A 22,273-nucleotide genomic window follows, 5' to 3' on the forward strand; every position below is an offset into this window, starting at 1 on the left:
CACCAATATTTTCAAAAAACGTTACAAAAACTACGTTACCGAACAAAGATTTTGTGCAAAGTCCATATTATTTCAGATGGTTTGATGCTTTACCCGAGAAAAAGTTTTCTTTTTCGATAACTTTTCAGTTCACGTATTTGGCTCACGGATTATTTCACCACGTTTCCCATCAAAATATTTACGATCACGTCAAAATTCTTCACATTTGAGACTTTGTCTATACGTATATACGAAATGTACTCTTAAATATGTACAATTTATATTATGTTCATGCTCAAGGAATCGTGTAAAGCATCAAATTCAAATAAAACTTTTATATTCTTCGTCGTAATTTCAACCTATAGATACCCACTGCAAGGTATAGGTCTCCCCAAAAGATTTCTATGGGGGTATACCATAATCGCCACGCTTTTTAGGCAAGTTAGCATGGCAGTGTTGTATTACAGGACCTTGTTTGTGAACAGTAATGATCTCATATAATTTATACACCAAGTGTGAATTATATAAGGTTGCATGTTCGGAATCGATACCGCGACCTACGATTGCATTTCTCAGTCCTGTTCCGCTGAGCTACCACCGCTCATTTTATATTATAATCAAAGTTTTATTATATTTTATATTAACAAATACTATAGACATTCAAATTATTGTTATCGCGCTCAATAAATTCTCATATATTCAATTTATTAAATATCTATTGTATGTAACATATTACGTTTAAAATATTTTATTGTTTATAAAAAAAATCTACTAGAGCACGTTTACAAATATACAAACAACCACATATCGTAATTAAACTCAAAAATATCATAAATATAATTAAACATAAAAATACTTCAAGAGAAATTCGAATGAGCTATTCCTTGGCCAATGTGTTTAGCTAACGAAGAATGCACTACTTAACACCAAGGGTAATCTTAGTAATGCATTACTCCATGAATTTAAAAACAGTCATTTTGAAATTTGTAATCGGAATTACTACCAGCCAGTATTTCATATGAATGTATACACATTTAAGTGAATATAACATATCCTGATCTTAGAACATGGTGATTTATTCATGTCACACGTCGCCAAACAACTATGTTTTGTTGCAGCAACAACTACCTCGAAGACGGTCAGTACGACCCCGATGAAATCGTAGAAATGCTTAACCGTCTCAGCAACCTCATCCAGATTGAACGCAAAATGGAAACGTAAGATTATAAATGCAACTTTTGTAATTATATTTCTTAAAAACAACTTTTAGGATGAAACGTTTGTATTTTTTCCTACTTTAATTTGAAATCTTTTCGACGTGTTTAATTTTTGACATTTATCCTTTAGTGATTACTTTGTATTTGAGAATGTCCGATGAGTCCATTTGACTGGAACGATAATCAACATTGAGTTTTCGACTAATGACATCAGCTTAAAGATACGAAGGTTCCATACGCTCTCTGATCTGAAAATAATACACAAAAACTTAGTTGGAATTTTCGTTTCAATGATAACTTATAAGGATTCTTTCGCATAATAATCGATTAATATCACTTAAGAACTTCTGAACAACATGTTTTAATTTTCGTTTATATATTTGACAGATCTTCAAACAGATTTCTTTTTTTTTTTGGTTTCTTAAAACTTCTTACGTAATACTAAGGTACGATTGAATCTAATCAAACATGTTCGTTCAATTTGGAATTAGAAAAAATCGTACATTTCAAATTTGTTATGGCCTCTTTATTTTTTATTGAATGTTAATTATTTAGCCAAGATTATTTTGCTCCTCAAGCGTAGTTCGGATTAGAGACCTAAATTAAAAATTGAAAGTATGAAGAATTCTTTTAATTTTTAAGCATTGTCTTGTCTCTGCGGGCTGGTTTTTGCGTTAACTTTTTAAATAAAAAACGACTATAATTCTTTCATTCTAATGTATTTTTAATGCTCAAGTCTTCTCTACTATTTTCAAATAATGAACACATAATATCATGTACCACTTTTTTGCAGCTATAAGGATGACATTACTAGGTATGTGTAGAAAATAGTGAATTTGAATGTGTTGCTATTTGTCATGTGTTACAATTTCGAGACACGTGTTGCTTTTATTTATCTAGAACTTAAATGCAAAAAGCTATGAATGTCAAAAAAAATTTAAATTAGTAATAAAGCCTGGCTTTTACATAACATCGCATGAGTTGCATTATTTTTAGAAATTGTTTCGCATTAAAATGAATCTACTTATTACACTTCCGGTAATTTTCGTAACTTTGACTATTTTACTATTATAAAATAATCAAAGAAAATAATTTCGAATATTAATATCTACATCTTGATTTTCCGTACTAAAAATTACAACGGTGTTATACAAAATAGAAGAATATTTTTGTTTTCATTTATCATAAGAATTTGTCACTGCTGTCGATGTAACATTTATTCTAATTTGACATGCATTTAACCATCATTTTTCAGCTGTAGAACATCTAATACTAGATATGGGCCTCCTTTGTTAATTTATAAGAACAGAAGGAGGGAGGATATTTCCAGCATCTTTCAACAACCTTAACAAGGTCATCATAACTTTACACTTACAGATGCAAGGGGTTCCATCAAAAAACTGCGATATTTCTAGAAGTTTTTTTTATTCATCACCGTCATCATCATATCAGCCATTGGACGTGCACTGTTGTTACAAATATGGTTCCTCCCTAAATTTCCAATAAGATCGGTTTAAATTGACTAGCATCCAGCGTTTTTCGACGACATCATCAAGGTCTTATCAAAAGAGATGGCATCGCAATCGGTTACAAATTCTCGGACAGATTAATTTTGATAATTATAATTATAATATTTATCACAACTTGAGTCAGTATCTTCACGTTTTCCAATATTATTTAATAGTTGTGATGACTGTAAATTCTTTAACCTCAGAGACTTCATGCATGATTCAAATTTACCGAAATATTTAAAAATAGAATGGTATTTCGGGAAACTTCATGTGTCAATTCGTGCAAATATATTTTTTAATTTCAAATTAAAATTAAAACGTGATTTACTGTTACAGGTCTGTTTAGTATCAGTCCATGTACATTGTTGCAACTGCGGTACATAAACAAGTTATGGTGACATCTACAGTTTGTCCAATATCGACGTCTACCATACATTAGTCACGTTAATTATATCTTGAATCCTATAGGATCTACTTCATGATAGTAGTCCAATATATTATCATGAACCATTACCCGCTTAAGGTATTCAAATTGAATTTGAGATAAATTGGGTTGTCATTAGTTCTAACGCTAATGCTTTTACACCAATAAGTACACAACTAAAGTAAGTTAAGATCGATAGAGCTGTAATAAAATGGATTAGGTAAGTTACGAAAATGTAATAGAATCATTTGAATGAAATTAATTACACATACGATTATCAAAAGAACATCATGATTGCTACATTTATTGATCTCAATTTTTTACTTTATTTCTAGTTGTTGTTGTGTTATTATTTTGAGACCTAAAAATAGGAAGTATAAACGTTGAATCTTCGATACCAGATTCACTTTTTAATATATACTCGATAATTTTGATTTAATGTTGATATTCACATTTACACTGAAGATTGTAGTGACTAACATTATTCCAGCTAGTCAAGGAACTAACTGGAAGAAATAATGTTGAAAACTTAAATGTAAAATTTCAACTAATCTTGATAATTTTCATCATTTCTCAGCGAGAAGCGAGCTCTAGACCTGGGTCTCAGCCGTGGCTACTCCGGTGCTCTGCAGGCCAAACACCTCATGGGTCTCGCCGCTGCCAACTACGCCGGAGGCCCCGGAAGGAGGCGCCGCGATGCCCACTAAGAAGTCACCGAAGACACTAACTTTACGGCCATATTGCTAAGAATTTCCGTCTCGTCCTTATCCTTTAATTAACTCTAGCATTCTCTATTTATCTAACATACCAATGACGCTTATAACTAAAGAGATTTTTAATTAGAAAACTGTTTCGAAATATAATTTTATTCTCTTTAATTATTATAAAAGGCCTAGTCGATTTGAATTTAGAATTTAAGGAAATGTTGTACAAACTTTAAGTTCCTTCTTTGTTAAAAAATAATTAAAATAGTTTACTTTTAATATTAAAGTTTATCACGTTTTTTTTTAATTTAACGTTGATGCTGTTTGTCACTATCTTGTATCCATCAGTATTGTAACTTGTAGAAAATACAATAATACTAAGTGACTTAGATACGACTTTACATTTTCGATAATGCTATGCTTAAACTTAAACTACTTAAACTTTTTCCTAGAGTTGCCTAGATTTGAATTACTTCCTCAAAATTTATTTCATAGTTGCATGTGAGTAATTTCAAAATTGCTATTCCGACAGAATTACGTAGAAAATTTTAGATAATAGCGTTAAGAGAGTGATAAATAACTTCTGTCTAGAGTTTATTGTTAAAAATAAAGAGATATTCATATTTACCTCATTGTGTTTGTCTTACTATTAATATTATTTATAATTATATAAGTACATATATGTATTATCTTCTGTAGATAACTAAAATTTGTTCAGCAATAATTCAGTTTTTCAATAAACAAATCCTTTATCACAATATTTCTAAATTAAATACAGCTGAAGAATGAAGTATTGTCTGACTTCTGGTGGGAATTGATTTCATTCATTTCATGACAGTACGGTGAGGAGGACAATGAAGGAGACGATTATAAAATTCATAATCCATTTTGAGGAATGCGCTATGGAACTTCACGACCTTTTCCTACCATTTCTGTTTATCTATAGAACGAGAAGGAAGTCGCTCTACAACCACCCTTACACTGAATTTCTTTGGAGGCGTACCAAGCGATTCAACGTTTCTGATCCGCACTGCATGGTCTGCCGGCTTTCTTTATTTTCCCAGAATTATACCCTGGTCTCTTCAGGGTCAGAGTGAATAGGTACCAACTGGGTTTGCATGCTTCATCTTTGACCACATTTTCGCTTTCCATCAAGGCGAGTAGATGGTCAAAAGCAGTCAAGTTAAATAATGCAAAATAATATTAAATTTCAAACGCCTTATCCACCACACAAACGAATTAAAAATCGTACTTGACTTTTAGATATCAAAATTAAAATATTCTTTAATCGAAAGTAAACCAATGAAGTGAGTAGAGCCTAGAGCTCAATAAAGTAAGTTAAGAGCTCTTAAGGATCCTCAGCACGGTCATTAACATTATTTATTTTGCCGGAATGAGAAATGTTACAAATTGTGGTAACTTATTCACGTATATAGTCAGTCCTTAAATATTGTGTTTTAACTTGAAAAGTATTTGATGACTGACCATATTTGTCACATTGAGGTATGAAATGGTACACTTCATTAATATATCAATTACATAAATTATAGTATATTTTTAGGAATATTAATGCTTACACACTTTTGATAAACGCCTGATAAACAGTCACGGCGATGACTTAAAGCCGTCCTACTAAATCTGTCAAGGTGATGAGCCTCAACAGGCAAAATAGGAAACTGTGTTTCGTTATTAACTGAAATGATTATTATGTTATAAATTCAGTACATTATCGTAGTAGGGAACGTTAGGAATAGAAGAGAGTTTCCCTATCTTGATTAATAAAGAAGAAATACTAAAAAAAAATTATGAAAAAATTAAAAGAAAAATTAAGAAGAAATACTAAAGTGTAAACAGGAGCCCCATGTTCTATTTGCAAAGCATACGTAATGCTTGAATAAAATTACATGGCAAATTATACAATTGCGGGAATAGCATCCTGAAGAGTTCTTATCGTGAATGTAAGTGGCATGTTGTGGCGACGCGGCGTCCCGTTGCACTTTATGCGTCACTATAATTATGGCGTCTATTGGAATTTACGGGTTAATATTTCAGCGAACGTATGTGGCTTTAAGTATTGCAGTTATAAATGTTTGACGCGTGACTACTAGTACGTTTCAATAAAAATATTATTCAATTAAAGTAAAAAAAAAACTAAATATCTTATATAAGTGAGTATTTATAAGCACTTTTCAATCGTTGATTTTTTAATATTACAAGTAGTAAGACCTGAAAAAACTTAACGGTTGCTCTTTTTAAATGAATTTAAATAATTTTTGAAGTTTTATTATAATATCAACAATGTAAATGAGTCAACACACCAAGTTTAATGCATTTAGATCAACCAAAAACTCTTTAATGCCACAATAAGTCTTATTTAATAATATACTTTTTATTTCACATTTAAAACTAAGGAAATTATGAGATATTTTGTAAAACTTTATTATATATATTCGGAACATCTCCTAAAATTATTCTTTTTAGGATTTGTAAATAAATGGCTTCATTCATTCAATCAATCATTTATTTAAAGCTTTTGGGATTTCAAAAGCGGATTCGTTAGTGAATTAATTTAACTATATTGTTATTAGAAAAGAAACATTACAACGCTGTTCGGCGTTAAAAATATATAAGTTCGTGGTATAGATCCAACTGAGATGACCTCTTGCTAAAGTGACGCCATTAGAAGTTTATGGTTTAAAAATAATAACAACGCCCTCTAGTAAATTATGCTAGCACTACGTAGTTGTAGTCAAGATGAACTTTGCTAACGTTTACAAACATCATTAACCTAACAGTGTAAACATTTACCAATAGATGTCAACAAAGACGTTTTATTTAAATGATGCTACTAAAATCAATAAAAAGAACCTAAAGTATATTTTACACATAATGTCATAGATAAAATTTTCTTTGTTATCAAAGAGATAAATCAAAATGTAGATAATTAATTTTTTTTTAAAACTTCTCGATTGGTCGAAAGAATACAGTTTAATTACACCACAAAATAAAAGCAAAAACACATTTTAGATTTTTAGAGAGATTCTTTATTAATATTAAAAACATTTTTCCAATTTTTAAGACAATTGTTAGATTTAACCATACCAATTTTTCAAAGTCTATTTCAATATCCCGTATGGTCTAGTGGCTAGGATACCTGGCTTTCACCCAGGAGGCTCGGGTTCGATTCCCGGTACGGGAAGAACTTTTTGCATTAATTACAAGAATATTTATTATAAAAATATTTTCATTATAATCAATATTAGATGCGACACGAAAGCGTACTTTTCGCTCGGCAACCATTACCTCTAAACCACCCATGTTGACTTTAAAACAAACAACTATTATGCGAATTAATGGGTAGGTTCGGTCTGTAACTACTGGACAATTAATGCATAAAACGATTTGGGTATCCATTTTAACGCCTTTCTTATATTGTACAGTAATAAGATAAGCATTTTTAGATCATCGGTTGAACAGTTTCATCTTAATCTTGTCTATAGCTTTGAGTTTTATGTCACCCTTGGAACATTACATGGAGTTTGTTCAATAAGTAAGAGACATCCGAGTAAATATAATGCTGGCAATTTAAATTCAAGATTCAACTACTTTGAGTAATTTAATTCGGTAGCTTCTGCTTCTTTCTTCATTCACAGTCGTCCTTCCAAATAGCGATTTATTTCTATTTAAATAAACGCAATGCAATAAGTGTGTTTATATTGCTCTGTCAAAAGCAAATACCGACTCGCGTTTCATTTGATCTAATTAAAACAATAGTTGCGATCTGCTTTATTAGTGTTTCAATTGTTTTGATATATGAATTTCTATTGTCTTATAAGTAAAAATCAATCGCGTTGTAAATATTTACAATAAAAGCAGAAGCTTCAGTTGTGTTTAAAATGTTCTAATACAATTGTGTTTTAAATGTTCTGTCGAAATGAGAACGTAATAGCTGTGTTTGCTATAATCCTTAGTCAAGATCCAAAGGATTTGTGTTTATTTCTAAATTGATTTGTTGTATTATTATGTTATTTTTAAAACTTTTAAAAAAGTTTTGATATATAGATCTTATTCTCAGCAATATCTTTTTTATAACACGAATTATTAAACATACATATATTTTGCTTAACATAAAATTATTTAAATTTAAATGTTTATCGATAGCTAACATTTTTATCTGTTGTGTAACATAAACACGTCATGGGTTTATCCCCCTTATAACGTCATTTGAATATATCAATAGGTTACATCATTTAGTTTAGTTATGACGAAAAATTTACATGATTTTGATAATTACTATTGACATAACAATTTGCTACACTGTCTTCTGCAATTAGATATCAACGTACGTATTATGATATGGGTATTATGCCTAAAGACGAAGATCTATAACCAATGTGGGCTGCCGGTGATGAGATAGCCCTGAAACGTGGTCTATCACTTCGGGCCTCAGTAGTAAGTTAAGTCACTCAACGAGCCGTTGAGAAAGTTACGATATTCTTTACGAGATCGTAGAAAGAATGAGGAGATCTGTAGAGGAACGAATAAGGAGCGAAAGTATGCGTTACATTATCTCCTTTTTACCTTCTCAACGTCTTTCATTCTTTCCTCTAGTTTCCTTCACAATATCATTCATTCTTTTTCATACATGACCCTACTTCCTACGCCTTCCATCAACGGTTTTACAATTTTATGTTTATTATTATCATTTGTTTAACAGTTCATTTATTCTTAATTCTATTTTATTTTCTTACTATTGACATTGCACTTAATTTACATTTTATCTAGTATCGTAGCTATTTCATCACATGTTTGTTATTTTCATTATTCTTGTTCTTTGATTATTTATTGAATTTTATTGTTTTTCCTTTTATCTTTTTGCAGAACTCCAAAAAGTTCTGACGACACTCCTTACTCGCCTGTGAGGCGATGTTCTCCTACGGGATAGCCGGTGATCAGGTGCACCAGTCTGATCCACACCAGGATCACAGATACACGAGAGACTCTCACCAAGATTGAACCTATGATGGAGCCTTAATGTCCTGGAGCGAAGATCGGGGACCGGGACAAGCGCAACGTAAGACGGATGACCATGTTAAGGTCGACAGGAGACGCTGGATACGAGCCGCTTAGTCCAGCTGTGGACGCCCTGTGGCTGAAATGATGATACTAATGTATATTAATATGTAATATTATTAGTCAGTATTATTACTGTCACACCCACTGTTTTGTGTTGTACTGATACTAAACTTTTTAATTTTACAGTTAATTAAAAATAATTAATAAACACCAGTGTATGGTATTTGTTTTCAATTTAACAAGTTTCAAAAACTATATTTTATAATAATAATTTAACATGTATCACCGTTTTCCAAACTTTTGGAGTAAACATATATTAAAGAAACCATTAAGAATTTAAGTTTTTGATCTCTTTAATATATTATATTAATACAAATAGTATGTGATTGAGAATTATAATATATAATTTCTAATAAGTTCATAACATCCCGTATGGTCTAGTGGCTAGGATACCTGGCTTTCACCCAGGAGGCTCGGGTTCGATTCCCGGTACGGGAAATATTTTTTTAAACAAATCAAAAATTTATTCAACTACCTTCAGAAAAATACTTTCCTATAAAACATAGACGTAAAAGCATAAATCGAGGAACATGATTTAAATATTTAAAAAAATTATAATAATTCGATTACTAACACGTGAAGAAGGTAAAGGTAACTTACTACCGACAGTTCATTTACAGTCAATTAATATATAGTACGTCCTGTCCAAAAGTCATTGTTTTCATAAATAACATTTAACCTAACCTAATAAAACTATATGTAAAATAATCGTTTTAAAATCCAGATTATTATATATTAAAGTGAATTATTGTGTACTATCTAGTTATAAACATAGCATACGGCTTATAGCAGAATAACGCGCAAGCAAACATACAACGTCCCTTCCATGAAACAATAACGCGAGGGACATCTGGTGGTCATAGCGGCAGTTCTGAGCTAGACTCCGGGGAGTCACTGCACACTTGAGCTGACTCACAGAGTCATCAAATCAACTCTCAATAAGTAAGACACTAGAAATATATTCTTGTAAAAGTTTATAAAAAAGGAGCCTCAGAACTTACCTAACGAAACTTGACTATCTGTCGTTACAGACTGTATAGTTAGAATTTATTCAATAGAATAAATAAATTAATGTAACATATTTCAGAATGAAATATAAATTGGTAAGAAAGGGACTAATATATAGCTACTTCCGCTATGTAGAAGTAGTCGTGCAATGAAATGCACCGCTGATAAATGCGCGTGCGGTAAACAATGCGAAACACATCTACCACCGTCACCGAGACTCGATATTTGCTACTGGTCGGTCTAACATCTCCTGAGGGTGCCCCGTTGAGGGGTGAAACACGTGTAGAGTAGATTAACGGCGGTGCACTTCATTGCACGACTACTCCTGCATAGCGGAAGTAGTTATATTTTAATCCCTTCCTTAGTTAGGATGGACTTCCGCGAGGTAACACCTGAATGTATTTGATATAAATAGCTGTAAAAGATTTAAATCTTTTTCTAAACAAATGAGATATACACTCGCCTCTTTAAAGATTTTACACCTAAAACCGATCACCATGTATAAGAAAATATGATGCTTTGTCACTTAGTGTGAAAATAACGAACGAAAATATATTCCCGGCTTTATGGAGAGCGCTTTCCACCGCATTAGACATCAGTAGGAATATTTGAACGGAGCTGTCGGAATGATTTCCACTTGAATAGTTGTTCATTCTTACACAACGTACTCAAAAAATAATTTTCAAATAATATCTAAGCTATTGAAAACAATGAATTGATGATAATACAACTTATTAAACGTAAAAGGAATACGTAAAAACGTAATAGAATATAGACATTCCAGAAGCGATGCAATATTATTTAAGGTTCATAAGATGCCTAGAGCTGTTTTTGTAGGTCTATCTTGGCTAGTTAACTGATGATGAAGAATAATTCTCAAAATAATGTAAAAAGTGTTAATTTTACATTGCATCTTGATTTAGAACCGTCATACGTTACACGCAAAGCATTTGACAAGAAGTGAAATAGTTTGCCGGCTTATATGTTACCAACCAAATATGACAACGGTGCTACGCGATGTGTTAAAAAGCCATAAATACTAAATAACTATAGTCAAATTTTAATCGTGGGTTTACAAATTTAAAAAGAGATCTAAAAACAACCGTAAGTTTAGATGTTTGCGACTCCCGAATCAGATATAAAAAACCAAATCTACTATTATGTGCTCAACAATTCAATACAACAGCACGAAGTGAATAGAAATAGAACGTATTTATCCACCACGCTTTTTAAATAAACTCGAAGCTACTCGACTCAATAAAAAAACGTAACTCTGAAGTCCCACAGTTATGAGAGAAGCGACGATAATGCAATTGAGGTTAGGACGTAACCTTCTAAAGGACAACATTGCGATAAAGATTCTAGAAGTGGTACATACAATTATTTTTAATAATAAAGTACATTAAAAATTGGTCAAATGAAGGATATAAACACGTTTTATTAAATGCTAATTATAGTATTCTATATGTTAAAAGACAACATTGGATACATCGATAAATAAAATCTGCCTTTAAAACACAAAATAGTAAATTTCTTATGTACAATAACAACATTCCTCGTCTTGTTATCTGCCGATAGAAGTCTAATGCTAAGCATAGGCCGCCCTAAAATATCGCCGCGATGACCTGTCTTGCGCTAGCCTCATTCAGTGACTTCTCTTTATAATCTTTTTATTTCTTGTTTCTTATGTTACTTCTTCTTCAAGGTAATACTTTTCGAAATATTAGTAATGATAGCTTGATCAAGAAATAGTTCGTCAGTCCCGGGTACTCGAGAATGATAACCGCGTTTTTAAAGACAGCACAAGCAAAGGTGCCGCCTAGGGGATCTTTCACATTTTCACTTAATAGAATTCGAATTTGCAAAATTATTTCTTGTTATTCATAACTTTGCTTGATAACATCTATAGTTATAATAGCATTGCTACTAGTTATTGTGTTCGTTGTATTTGATTATGATTGTGTCCATTACGTTGATGTTCCTAATAAAATCTATAAACAAATTATACGTAAGTAAATATGTGGCATTTACGTGTAAAGTCTGTGGCTAACGACTAGTACAAATATCAACGATGAAACACTGAATGATATAAGTCTAATTATAGGTATCGCCACCTACATAAAAATTCCGACTGAGGCTATTAAACGTTGCGCCGTCCTGAGATCGTGACCTGTTGTTGACTTTTTGATCGACAATAACTCAAGACAAAACCATCTCAAACGTTGCAAACCTACTAGAGACAATTCCACGTTGCTCGGTACGTTTTGCCTAACACAAATCTTGCTGGAGTTTCTTCTGTCTTCTTCTTCTTCCTGCGCTTTTCTTAATGGTAGTAATGGCAGTCCGACCACAGCACCCGATCAAGATGTAATTTGCCCCTCTCGAGTACCCTCTAATGATAACAGCGTTTTGAATGACAGCACTAAACATGGTGCCAACAAAACGGAACAAAACAAAGATGGGAAAAACCATACGAAAACAACTCTCATAAGAATAACAAGGAAATAATTTAACTATGCATAAGCCTGTGTTGTATAAAAAAGTTTTTAAACAATGGGAAATTGAACAAAGAAAATCATGAAAATCAAATATTAAAAATGTAAATGTTAAATTGCGGAAACTGTGACGAAGGATAAAAGATGAAGCATAAATGCAATGTAAAAATATGCCGCGAGAGTTAAAAACAATGTGCAGAACCAAAGAGGAAAAAATAAAAGAAATTATGAAAGATGAGGAGAAGAAAAAGAAAGTAAATGAAAATATTATTGCAAAATATATCCCGGTTCCAAAAATAAGATGAAAAAACCAAGGTGACTCCTGGCGTATCTCGCACCTGTTCACTTACTTCTTAAACATCTGGTCATTAAAAAATGTGTGTAATGTCCCTAGAGCTTAATTACTAAAAGCTAGGCTCGACAACTTCAGCATAAAATAAAATTATGCGATAAAATGATTTACTCATAAACGGCACAATAAAACATGGTGAGGAGTATGACATATTTTAAAATTCACCAGCTTATTTAAGTGCATAGTATATTACCGCGTGCAAACTCTGTTTCCCTGAGAGTTCTTTGTGCAAAAGATATCAATAATAAACGGAAGCGTGAAGTGAACCCTCAATAATATGGACATAAAAAAATAAATGCCTTATATTCACTAATAAGAAACTTGGAAGAAAAATATTTATTTAAGAATCCGTCATATTCTAGGATTCCAAAGTCCTCGCCCGTGCATGGTGAATTATCTGCAAACTATATCTCCTTCAGTGGTGGAAACAATAGAGAATGGAATAGTAGTAGCCGTCAATAATATTAACATAAAGAAATAGATGCCTTATATTCACTGCCCAAAAACTGGTGAATAATATTTATTTAAGAATCTGAAATATTCTAGGATTCAACAGTTCACCCCTATGCATCGTTGATAATCTGAAAAATGTCCCCTTGAGTGGTCTTCGTGCAAAAGAAACAATAGAGAATAGAATAGTATCAACCATCGGAATTATTTATTAAAACCTTTTTCTCGTCTTCATAAAATTAGAAACACTTTTTCAGTAAACAGTTATTTTATTTAATAATGATACGTAGAACTTTTAAGTACCGTTATAATCATGTTTAAAAAGTGACCACGTAAAAATCTGTCTGAGTTTGTAGTGGATTCTTTTCATAGAGCGCGTTAGGGACCAACGTATTTTTATGTTCAAGTTTGTCATTATAGTTCTCTTTGATTCTAGTTACTATCAAATTGAGCCCTTCTGATATTCTTCTGATATCTTACACATGTGGTGACTGTAAATGAATCTATGTCGATAAAAATATGAAAAAATTAAAAACGCTTCTAATGTCTGTATATCATTGTTACACTGTGACGTAATTCGCCGTAGGTGTAGGCCGGGGGTAAGGTTTTACGCTTTAATCGGTCAATGCCGCTGGAGGCTCACTAGCGCCCGGATTATTTATAATTTTCTTTATATATTTAGACCTAACATTACCTAATCTTTTTAGGTTCTCGCTTTTAATTTTAAAAATCCCAAGCTATTCTCTCTTAGGTATTAAATTATTACTTATTTATAGACAACATTTTAATATAAAAATACTAGTAGTAGTGGTATTTTCCTCTTGTACTAGAGAAAGGTAAGCATTTTCCATAATTTTGATCCACCAATAAATTTGTTATCTTTAGTTGTTTTCCTCTAATATTTTGGAGCAATAGCCCTTTCATATATAATTTACACACGCACATATGAAAAGAATCGAAACGAAAATATTTTTTATACAAATTACTCCCACTATTGGGGGTTTCTCGTTCTCCTGTCGTATTTATGTGACAGTGCTTTACAATCTTATAATTTTTTTCACATAATCTTTTATTCGTCGTATGATCTTTCTTTCTTTGTCTTACGTGCTACAATTGTTATAGCATTCTATACTATACTAATTTTCCTTTCATGCGTCGCCTCACTTCCATCACCTCGTCCCTCAACTATTACAGATACAGATATTTATTACTTTAAATCGAAATCAAATTATGTGATCTAAGAATCAGTTATTATCTAAAACCACTATATAAATAATAAGTATTATATATTACTTATATATTATTATTATTTTTACAAGTGATGGGCCACGGTGGGGGTATAAAATATTTTATACATTAAAGTGGCATACACACGTAAAAGTGGCATTTTTAGTTAGGTCGCAGGAAATTGCTGGGGGGCTGGCAGCGTAGGACTGGATGTCGTAACAATGTTTGAGGGAGGCCCTATATCTTTCAGTGGGCGTCAATCGGCCTGAAAATAAGACTATACTTAGGTATATCTAACTTATGTACTGTATAACAATATACTCCGGATAAAAGTCTAGAATTATCACATAATCAATTTAAAAAAAAATAACAAAATACGAAAATGTATAATGACAGTATAATAGTGTGAATATTTGTTTTCAGCTCAGCACCACGCTATCTTCATTTCGAGTAAACAGTAAATTACACAAAAAATAATCATAGTAACACTGAAGTATGATATTATATAATTTTATCATTATCTCTTCGTCTCAGTCGTCTTAGATTCGGATCAACTATAAAAATTATGCACATAAATGAATCACGTCGGGAGATAGATTTTTGATAAACAATACAAACATTTCAGCCCATACACGCCCACTGTAAGACATCGGCCTACCCCAAGCTTATTACATAATACATAATTACCACGCTTGGCAGGCGGGTTGGCGATCGCACAGTAGTATTATAGTACTCTAAAAACTTGTTTCTGACCAGTGGCGATCCTTTGTATTTAATACACAAAGTGTAAATTACATAATACTGTATCCTAGTTTTCGTCTTATTCCTCCACCGCACTGCTCTGTATAGTATGTACCATTACATTATTTATACAAAAATAACATCGAGTAGCAAAAAAACACATAATATATTATTGTACACTGCGTACACATAAAAGGTTTCATCAAAGTAGATAAATATAGCATTTATTACATCATTCATTCGAATTGTTTGTTTTATTGAGTATTGAGGCTTTCATTGTTTTTTTTTTCTCCCAATCCTTTGTGAATTGAGTCCCGACTTGTCGTATTGTTGGCGATGAGTGATCCGATTACTTTAGTATATGTGTTTACTTAGAAATAGCGTCTTTTATAAATAAAATTATAATAACATAGTGGAGAAAATTCATATATGTATATATATATATGAATTTTTTCCACTTTGTTATTACAATTTTATTTTAACGATTTTATATATACATATATATATATATATACATATATATATATATATATAAATATATATATGTATATATGTATATATATTAATTTTTGATTCTTTTAAAATCAATTAAAAAAATGTTTTTGCAGTGAGATTCCAAGAGTTTCTGCTTTATATCACATTATTTGTTTCACATAAAGCTGAAGTTTTCAGGTCATTCTGGCGAACTGTTACAAAACTAGAACCTAACTGATCAATGCAGCTTTGGTTATACGACTCGACTACCTCCTGAGTAAACATCATAGACAAAATTATAGTCAGCACCAATCCAATAAGACGGATTTGAATTCACCATCTTTTGTCTATTTACCTAGGTCGTATATCCACTTCGTCACAGTATATCTTATACAGACTGATATGTATGATATGATTTAAGAGTTTAAAACATGTAAACCTTATTGGTCAGACAAAATCTCTATAGCTTTTAAATTTATTTCCAATCCTATATAAAGTGATTACTCTGAAATATGTTGGAATGCGGCAGACTAATAACACAACAATTAATTCTGCAGGGATATGTAAACAATAATTATTTTAATAAGTAGTAATCTGAATATTAAAAAGGATTTTTCTCAATATAGTATTATACTCGTAAATTTATTTGTGAAACAATAGATTTTTAGATAGGGTATATATTAATTGATATATTACTTGATAGCAAATGAGCCATACATTCACCCATTTAAAACATTTACGCCTATAACTAATCACCCTATATGTATATTGTGATGAATAAACTGTCTTATATTTTTTACGTGTCAAATTTACATATTTTTTTGGCTATTCGATTACCGAGGTATATTTTTCGAACTGCGGTAAATAAGCATCTATTGTTAATTCGATTAAAACATTTTTTCACAATAAACACGTAACAAGCGTGAATTACACCTAATTAAATTACAGCTAACTATTATTATCCGTTTAAAAAACAGATCGAGATTCATACGGCTTCGAGTTGCGAGTGTTTTAATGTGGTATGATATTGGTTTGTGGGATGGTCTCACTGTTTCAGCACACGTAGTCTCGAATAGAACGAACTTAGGATTTCACATCTGACATTTTGATTTTAAAAAGATTTTAAACAACCGTTTGTAATCAATGTTATTATATAATTCGCACTAAAGGAAATTATAACCTAAAAGTTTTTAATAACAAAGGTGATGTCTTTATTCGATTCTAAATTTCACCAGTCGAATTTCCTTGCTTTTTCTTTTGTGTCTTACAAATTCTTTGCTCAAAATACAAATTCATTGTTTTGTATAGTAAACCTAAATCTTTATAACGTTTTGGTATGATTCTAATATTTTTATTATCAATTTAATGTATTAAAAATGAAGTATGAAATAAATTGTGGTAACAATAGCCCTATGAATCACTATGATTATTTTTTTTTTAAATTAATGTTTAAATAATAAAAGATTATTATTATTTGTATAATTTCTTCCTTTTTTGTTTTCGAATTTCGCATTTTTTGTATTCATCTTTTCCTGGTTATTTTAGTCCATAAACGCCCAATGCGAGGCATAGGCCTGCTCTAGAGATGTCTATGGGGAGATATACCATAACTTTGACACCTCAATTAACGCACAATCAAACCTGGGACCAGCTCATTTCACATTTATCTATTAATCGAACTTAAATATTATATAATTTACAAAAACTAATTACCTCACATTAAAATAATAACCAAGCAAATGATCTAAAGGAAAGATTTCTCAAGTAGAAATTCATAATTTAAAATTGAAATGTCTACTTTCTGTAGGTCTCGACGTGAAATGAGGTATAATGACCATATAAGCACTTTCAAAGTATTGACGCGTAATGATTAACTTCCTTTTGAAGCGTTTTTTTCATAATAAGTTTCCGCTACCACTTTTTGTGACCCGCACTGCCTTTGAGGGGTGTAATCTATTTTTTTTTATTTTAGAACATTCAAAAAAATCCCGAACATGTTTAATACTCATATGAGATAATTTTTTAAAACATTGAGTTATTTTAATAACGTCTCATCAACGGCTTTGCGGAAGGAATTTCGTAAATTCCATTCTTAGCTTACTCAGTAAAATAAATATTTCCGTCAAATTTCAAGTTTTTAAAAATTATGGTTCTAGAAATATTGTGACAATTTGTCAGTTTCGTAATTGGAAATCTCTTGTATATGTAAATACAAAGAATCGAACATACAGTACTCGGCGATAAATATTGCACATCGACCTTTGGAGAGAGACAATACGTTATTTCTATCGCACGAAATACAACGGCTGACAAAACGTCACATAGATAGTGTGGAACAGAGATAATGCAAACAAAGCTGAAATTAACCTATTGTCTCTTTCCAAAGGTTGATGTGCGATATTTATCGCCGGTGTTGTAGTTAGTAGTGTCTATGTGACGATGTTTATTCATACAAAGTTCTGGCCTACAAAACATTTTATCCATGACTACAATTCTTAGACTACCAGTTCCAACTATGATGTTATATCACACACGAAACAAATTATAGCTGTATTTCAGTTCTTCAATTATAATCAATCATTAAGTAAAAATATACACAGGAAACGAGTGATTTAAGTTTATCTTTAACATATTACAATGTTACTGTGACCTCGATATATAAGTGCTACTTAGTAATTAAATTAAAACGCGCTTGGTTGTTTCACTATATCAAGGAAGAATGCATCATCGCTTAGGTGTAATTGAAATAATTAAGTGTTAATCTATCATTATGAAAAAAAATTTCTTCTGTTTTATCGTCTACAATATTATTTTTTTAATTATATTTATTTGTATCATAGACGAATGTTATTCGTTGGCTTTTACTGTCAAGATGAACCAAAGTCGCTGATATAGCTAGAAAAATTGTTCGTTTGAAGGGACAGTGGACGAGGAACATTATTCGATAGCCGTTGGCGAAAGCTTTTGGAACGACAATCACAAGCTGGTAGATGGCGTCGATAGTCCCTGAACTCGATGGACGGACGACGTAAACAAAGTCCCTGGTTGCGGGCAGCTTAAAACTTATCATTGTGGTGATCTCAGAAGAATATGCTTTGCATTGGGTACCTATTGGCTGACATAATGATGATTTACAGGCTTTCATACACTAAGCTTTTTTACTAAGTCTTTTGTACCAGGCTCTTTTTACTAGGCTTTTTTGCTACAACTTTTTCGCAGTAACCCGAGCTCGAACAGATGTAAATATTTCAATGGATTATAAGGTCGACTAACTCTTTAGTACAATAGGTAAGTTATTTTATAAGTACCCATTCAATAAAAGAAATTAGTTTCAATTAATAAAAGATATAATAATAATTTTAATACACGTTTTATTTTTACAACTAACCCTAAAACAACACTGGATGTACATTTTAATAGCTCCATTTTTTCACACGTAAAATTTTTATTATTACCGGGCAAAAACATTTCGTTCATTGATTTCTATGATAACCTACTGCATTAAATTGCTACTGTTATTAAGCAGCAGCGATTTAATGCAGTTTAACAGATGATTCATCATTATTCAACGTACGGTCGGATTGAAGATGGTTCGAATTGAGGTTTCTTTAATATTCATTGTGTTTCTAAATCTACAAGCATCATGTGATAAATTTGATTTTATATCGTATACGATACTATATAAAATCAAATTTACGAAAATAAAACGGATCCCGCGAGTAGGCAGTTATATGAATTTAGAAAAATACACCCTGTAAGTACAATTTTTAATATACCATATATTGTTTTTAATTTGTAAATTAACAACTTTAATTTTTTATCTTTCCTTTTATCTTTCACTTGTTTTTATTTTATTTGATACGAGGTTATTTCATTTATTACAGACATTACTAATTTTCAAAAACGTTCTCTTTATTGAGATCAGTGTAATCATTTCATGTGACCCAATAAATAATATGTAATACAGAATTTAATACTGCTTTTTATATGAAATTAGCATTTTTTGTACTTTCTTTATAAAAAGCAGCAAGAATCATATATTATACTCATTCAGTAGGATGTCCACTTACAATGTGGACAGATAATCTTGTTAAAGTCATCGGAAAACATTGGATATAGGCCGTTTCCCATAGGTCCTATTGTAAATCTAGGTGGGAGGTCTATGTCAGGTAGCAGATGTCTTACGACTAAAATAATAATGATGATAATTCACAATATTAAAATAATATTCTTGCGTCAACAAATAATTTTTGTTAATTTTTATTATCAATATCAACTTGCAAAGGGGTTCTTTAATATTTCTTTATATATTTAATGTTTTCAGCAATCCCAGCATCGATTGTTAATTGTTATGTGTCATTTGGGTTTTTCAAGAATGGGGTTGAGTCCAATTTAAATTTTTAAAATAAAATTCCTTCCAATTTTTACAAATTTACTTGTAATCATATTAAAGTAATTTTATTAAGTTGTAATCATATTAACTTGTTACTTAAATAACTTACAGAAACCTATTGGTCTCCTAACATCGAGTTCCGGATATCCAGTGGAAGTAAGAGATACTAACACGTTGAACACGGATCTTTTATCAAATCAATATTTCATCGATTCTTTATTACACTTCGATTCGGAAGCTGTCCCCGAAAGAATTGTTCATGCCAAAGGAGCCTCAGCGTTTGGATATTTTGAAGTCACAAATGATGTTTCTAAATACACCAAAGCAGATGTATTTAATGGAGTTGGTAAAAAAATTCCAATATTAGTAAGGTTTTCTACTGTAATCCAAAACAAAGGAGGCACTGATCTTGCAAGAGAACCAAAAGGTTTTGCCGTGAAATTTTATACCCGAGAAGGAAATCTAGATTTTCTTTGTCTTAATTTCCCTGTATTTTTCATTAAAGATCCAGAGTACTTCACCTTTTTTGCTCATGCCGTAAAAAGAAACCCAAAAACTAATTTATTTGATTTTACATCGAGAGCCGATTTCTTTACCTTAAGACCTGAATCATTACATTCGGTACTATGGCTTCTCTCTGATTATGGTATTCCAAATGGCTACAGAAAAATGGACGCATTTGCAATTCACACCTATGAAGTAAATAATAAAGACGAAGAAAGATATTTTGTTAGATTTAACTTTAGAACAGAACAAGGTATAGAAAATCTACCGTCCGACGAAGCAAAAAGAATCAGCGGTCAAGATCCTGATTACTTTAATAGAGATTTATACAATGCTATAGAAAAGAAAAAATATCCTGTTTGGATATTAGAAATGGATATTTTAAGCGCTGAAGATATTTTGCACTTAGAATATAATCCATTTGATGTTAATGTTTTATGGAAAAAAGGGACCTACTATACAGTAGAGATTGGACGATTGATTCTAACTAAAAACCCGGATAACATGTTCAGAGTAGCCGAGCAAAGCGCATTCAATCCAGCAAACTTAGTTCCAGGTATACCCGGACCATTCGATTACTTGTTTAAGGGGCGTCGTCTATCCTATAAGGACACTCAGAATCATCGTCTTGGAATTAATCACAATAAAATAGAAGTTAATCGTCCAATTTATGCAAAAGTGTACGACCGAGATGGTGTTCCGCCGGTTAAAGACAATATGAAGGATGTACCAAATTACTATCCAAATTCATTTAGCGGACCCATTCCTTTTGTAGACGCAAGTAGACCGAAGTTTAAATTCTCGTTGGCCCAGAGTGGTGCAACAGATTTGGGAGAAGCTTCCTACTTCTACAATCATGTGTTAGAAAGTGATCAACATCGTACTAGGTTAGCTAATAATACAGTGGAATTAATTTTACAAAGCCCTCCCTTCATACAGCGAAGGCTCATTAAGCTATATGATTTGATCGATCATCGTTTAGGTGAAGAAACTGCCACTTTCTTATATGAACGACTAAAATATTCTACAAAGCAAAAGGTAAAGGTGTTAAAAATTCCAAGAGATATTTGTTATTAAAAACTAAATTATCCACATATTAATAAGGAAGTAGAAAATTTACTTTTAAGTTAAATGTGTTTCTTGAGTTTAAATATGATTTTGGAATTTTTAACTAATATAAGATCGATACTTAAAGAAGCTAAGGTTAGTTAATAAAGTACGTAATTTTCCTACACTTTATTATATAAATTGATGTAAATATCTTTGGTGTCACAAACCATGCATGTATAAAAATGATATTACATTCTTAAACTGTTTTTATATTGATATTCTTATTTCGAATTTATTTATATAAAATAAGTTTTAGATGTTTTTGATACTTTTTTTTAAACAAAAAATACATCTAAACAAGAACAATTCTATTTATTTCAGTTTTGTTACCTATTTCTTCAAAAGAGAAAATTAATATTTTTTTTGTCAAGTACATAAATTATTAATATTAATAGGTTTTGGTTACTGCTTTTAAGTATACAATACTTGTTTTATGAGAGACTGCTCTTTTTAATTCCCTATTAGATAAAGTAATATAAGTGTATAAGTGCCTTACTTATACATTTAATATTATTCGATCCGTTTTCAGAACAATAACTAAATAGTTT

At 31.3% G+C, this 22,273-nt stretch overlaps 2 protein-coding genes and 2 non-coding genes across 4 annotated transcripts in view; all 4 read left to right on the plus strand.

Moving 5' to 3' along the window:
• Dh31 (diuretic hormone class 2) overlaps window positions 1-3,938 on the plus strand; it is a 51,731-nt gene extending 47,793 nt beyond the window's left edge. The window contains exons 3-5 of the mRNA XM_068761152.1: window positions 1,098-1,196; window positions 1,990-2,010; window positions 3,709-3,938. Of these exons, the coding sequence (XP_068617253.1) occupies window positions 1,098-1,196; window positions 1,990-2,010; window positions 3,709-3,838 (250 nt within the window). The 3' untranslated portion in view covers window positions 3,839-3,938. The remainder of the gene's footprint in view (window positions 1-1,097; window positions 1,197-1,989; window positions 2,011-3,708) is intronic.
• A 3,024-nt stretch (window positions 3,939-6,962) lies between these two features.
• Window positions 6,963-7,034, plus strand: TRNAE-UUC (transfer RNA glutamic acid (anticodon UUC)). Its single transcript has one exon. It is a non-coding gene; the product is annotated as a tRNA-Glu (tRNA).
• Window positions 7,035-9,337: 2,303 nt separating this feature from the next.
• Window positions 9,338-9,409, plus strand: TRNAE-UUC (transfer RNA glutamic acid (anticodon UUC)). Its single transcript has one exon. It is a non-coding gene; the product is annotated as a tRNA-Glu (tRNA).
• Window positions 9,410-19,412: 10,003 nt separating this feature from the next.
• LOC137918550 (peroxisomal catalase 1-like) lies at window positions 19,413-21,692 on the plus strand (the record flags this gene model as incomplete). Its single annotated transcript, XM_068761373.1, has 2 exons — window positions 19,413-19,472; window positions 20,223-21,692. Coding segments are annotated over 2 exons (1,530 nt in total), but the record flags the coding sequence as incomplete, so codon positions are not given.
• Between the last annotated feature and the right edge of the window lie 581 nt (window positions 21,693-22,273).

Source organism: Battus philenor, unplaced genomic scaffold (genome assembly GCF_028537555.1).
Source record: "Battus philenor isolate CCGP_79_NKW_IND1 unplaced genomic scaffold, ilBatPhil1.0.hap1 SCAF_14, whole genome shotgun sequence".
In the NCBI taxonomy this organism is placed as follows: domain Eukaryota; kingdom Metazoa; phylum Arthropoda; class Insecta; order Lepidoptera; family Papilionidae; genus Battus; species Battus philenor.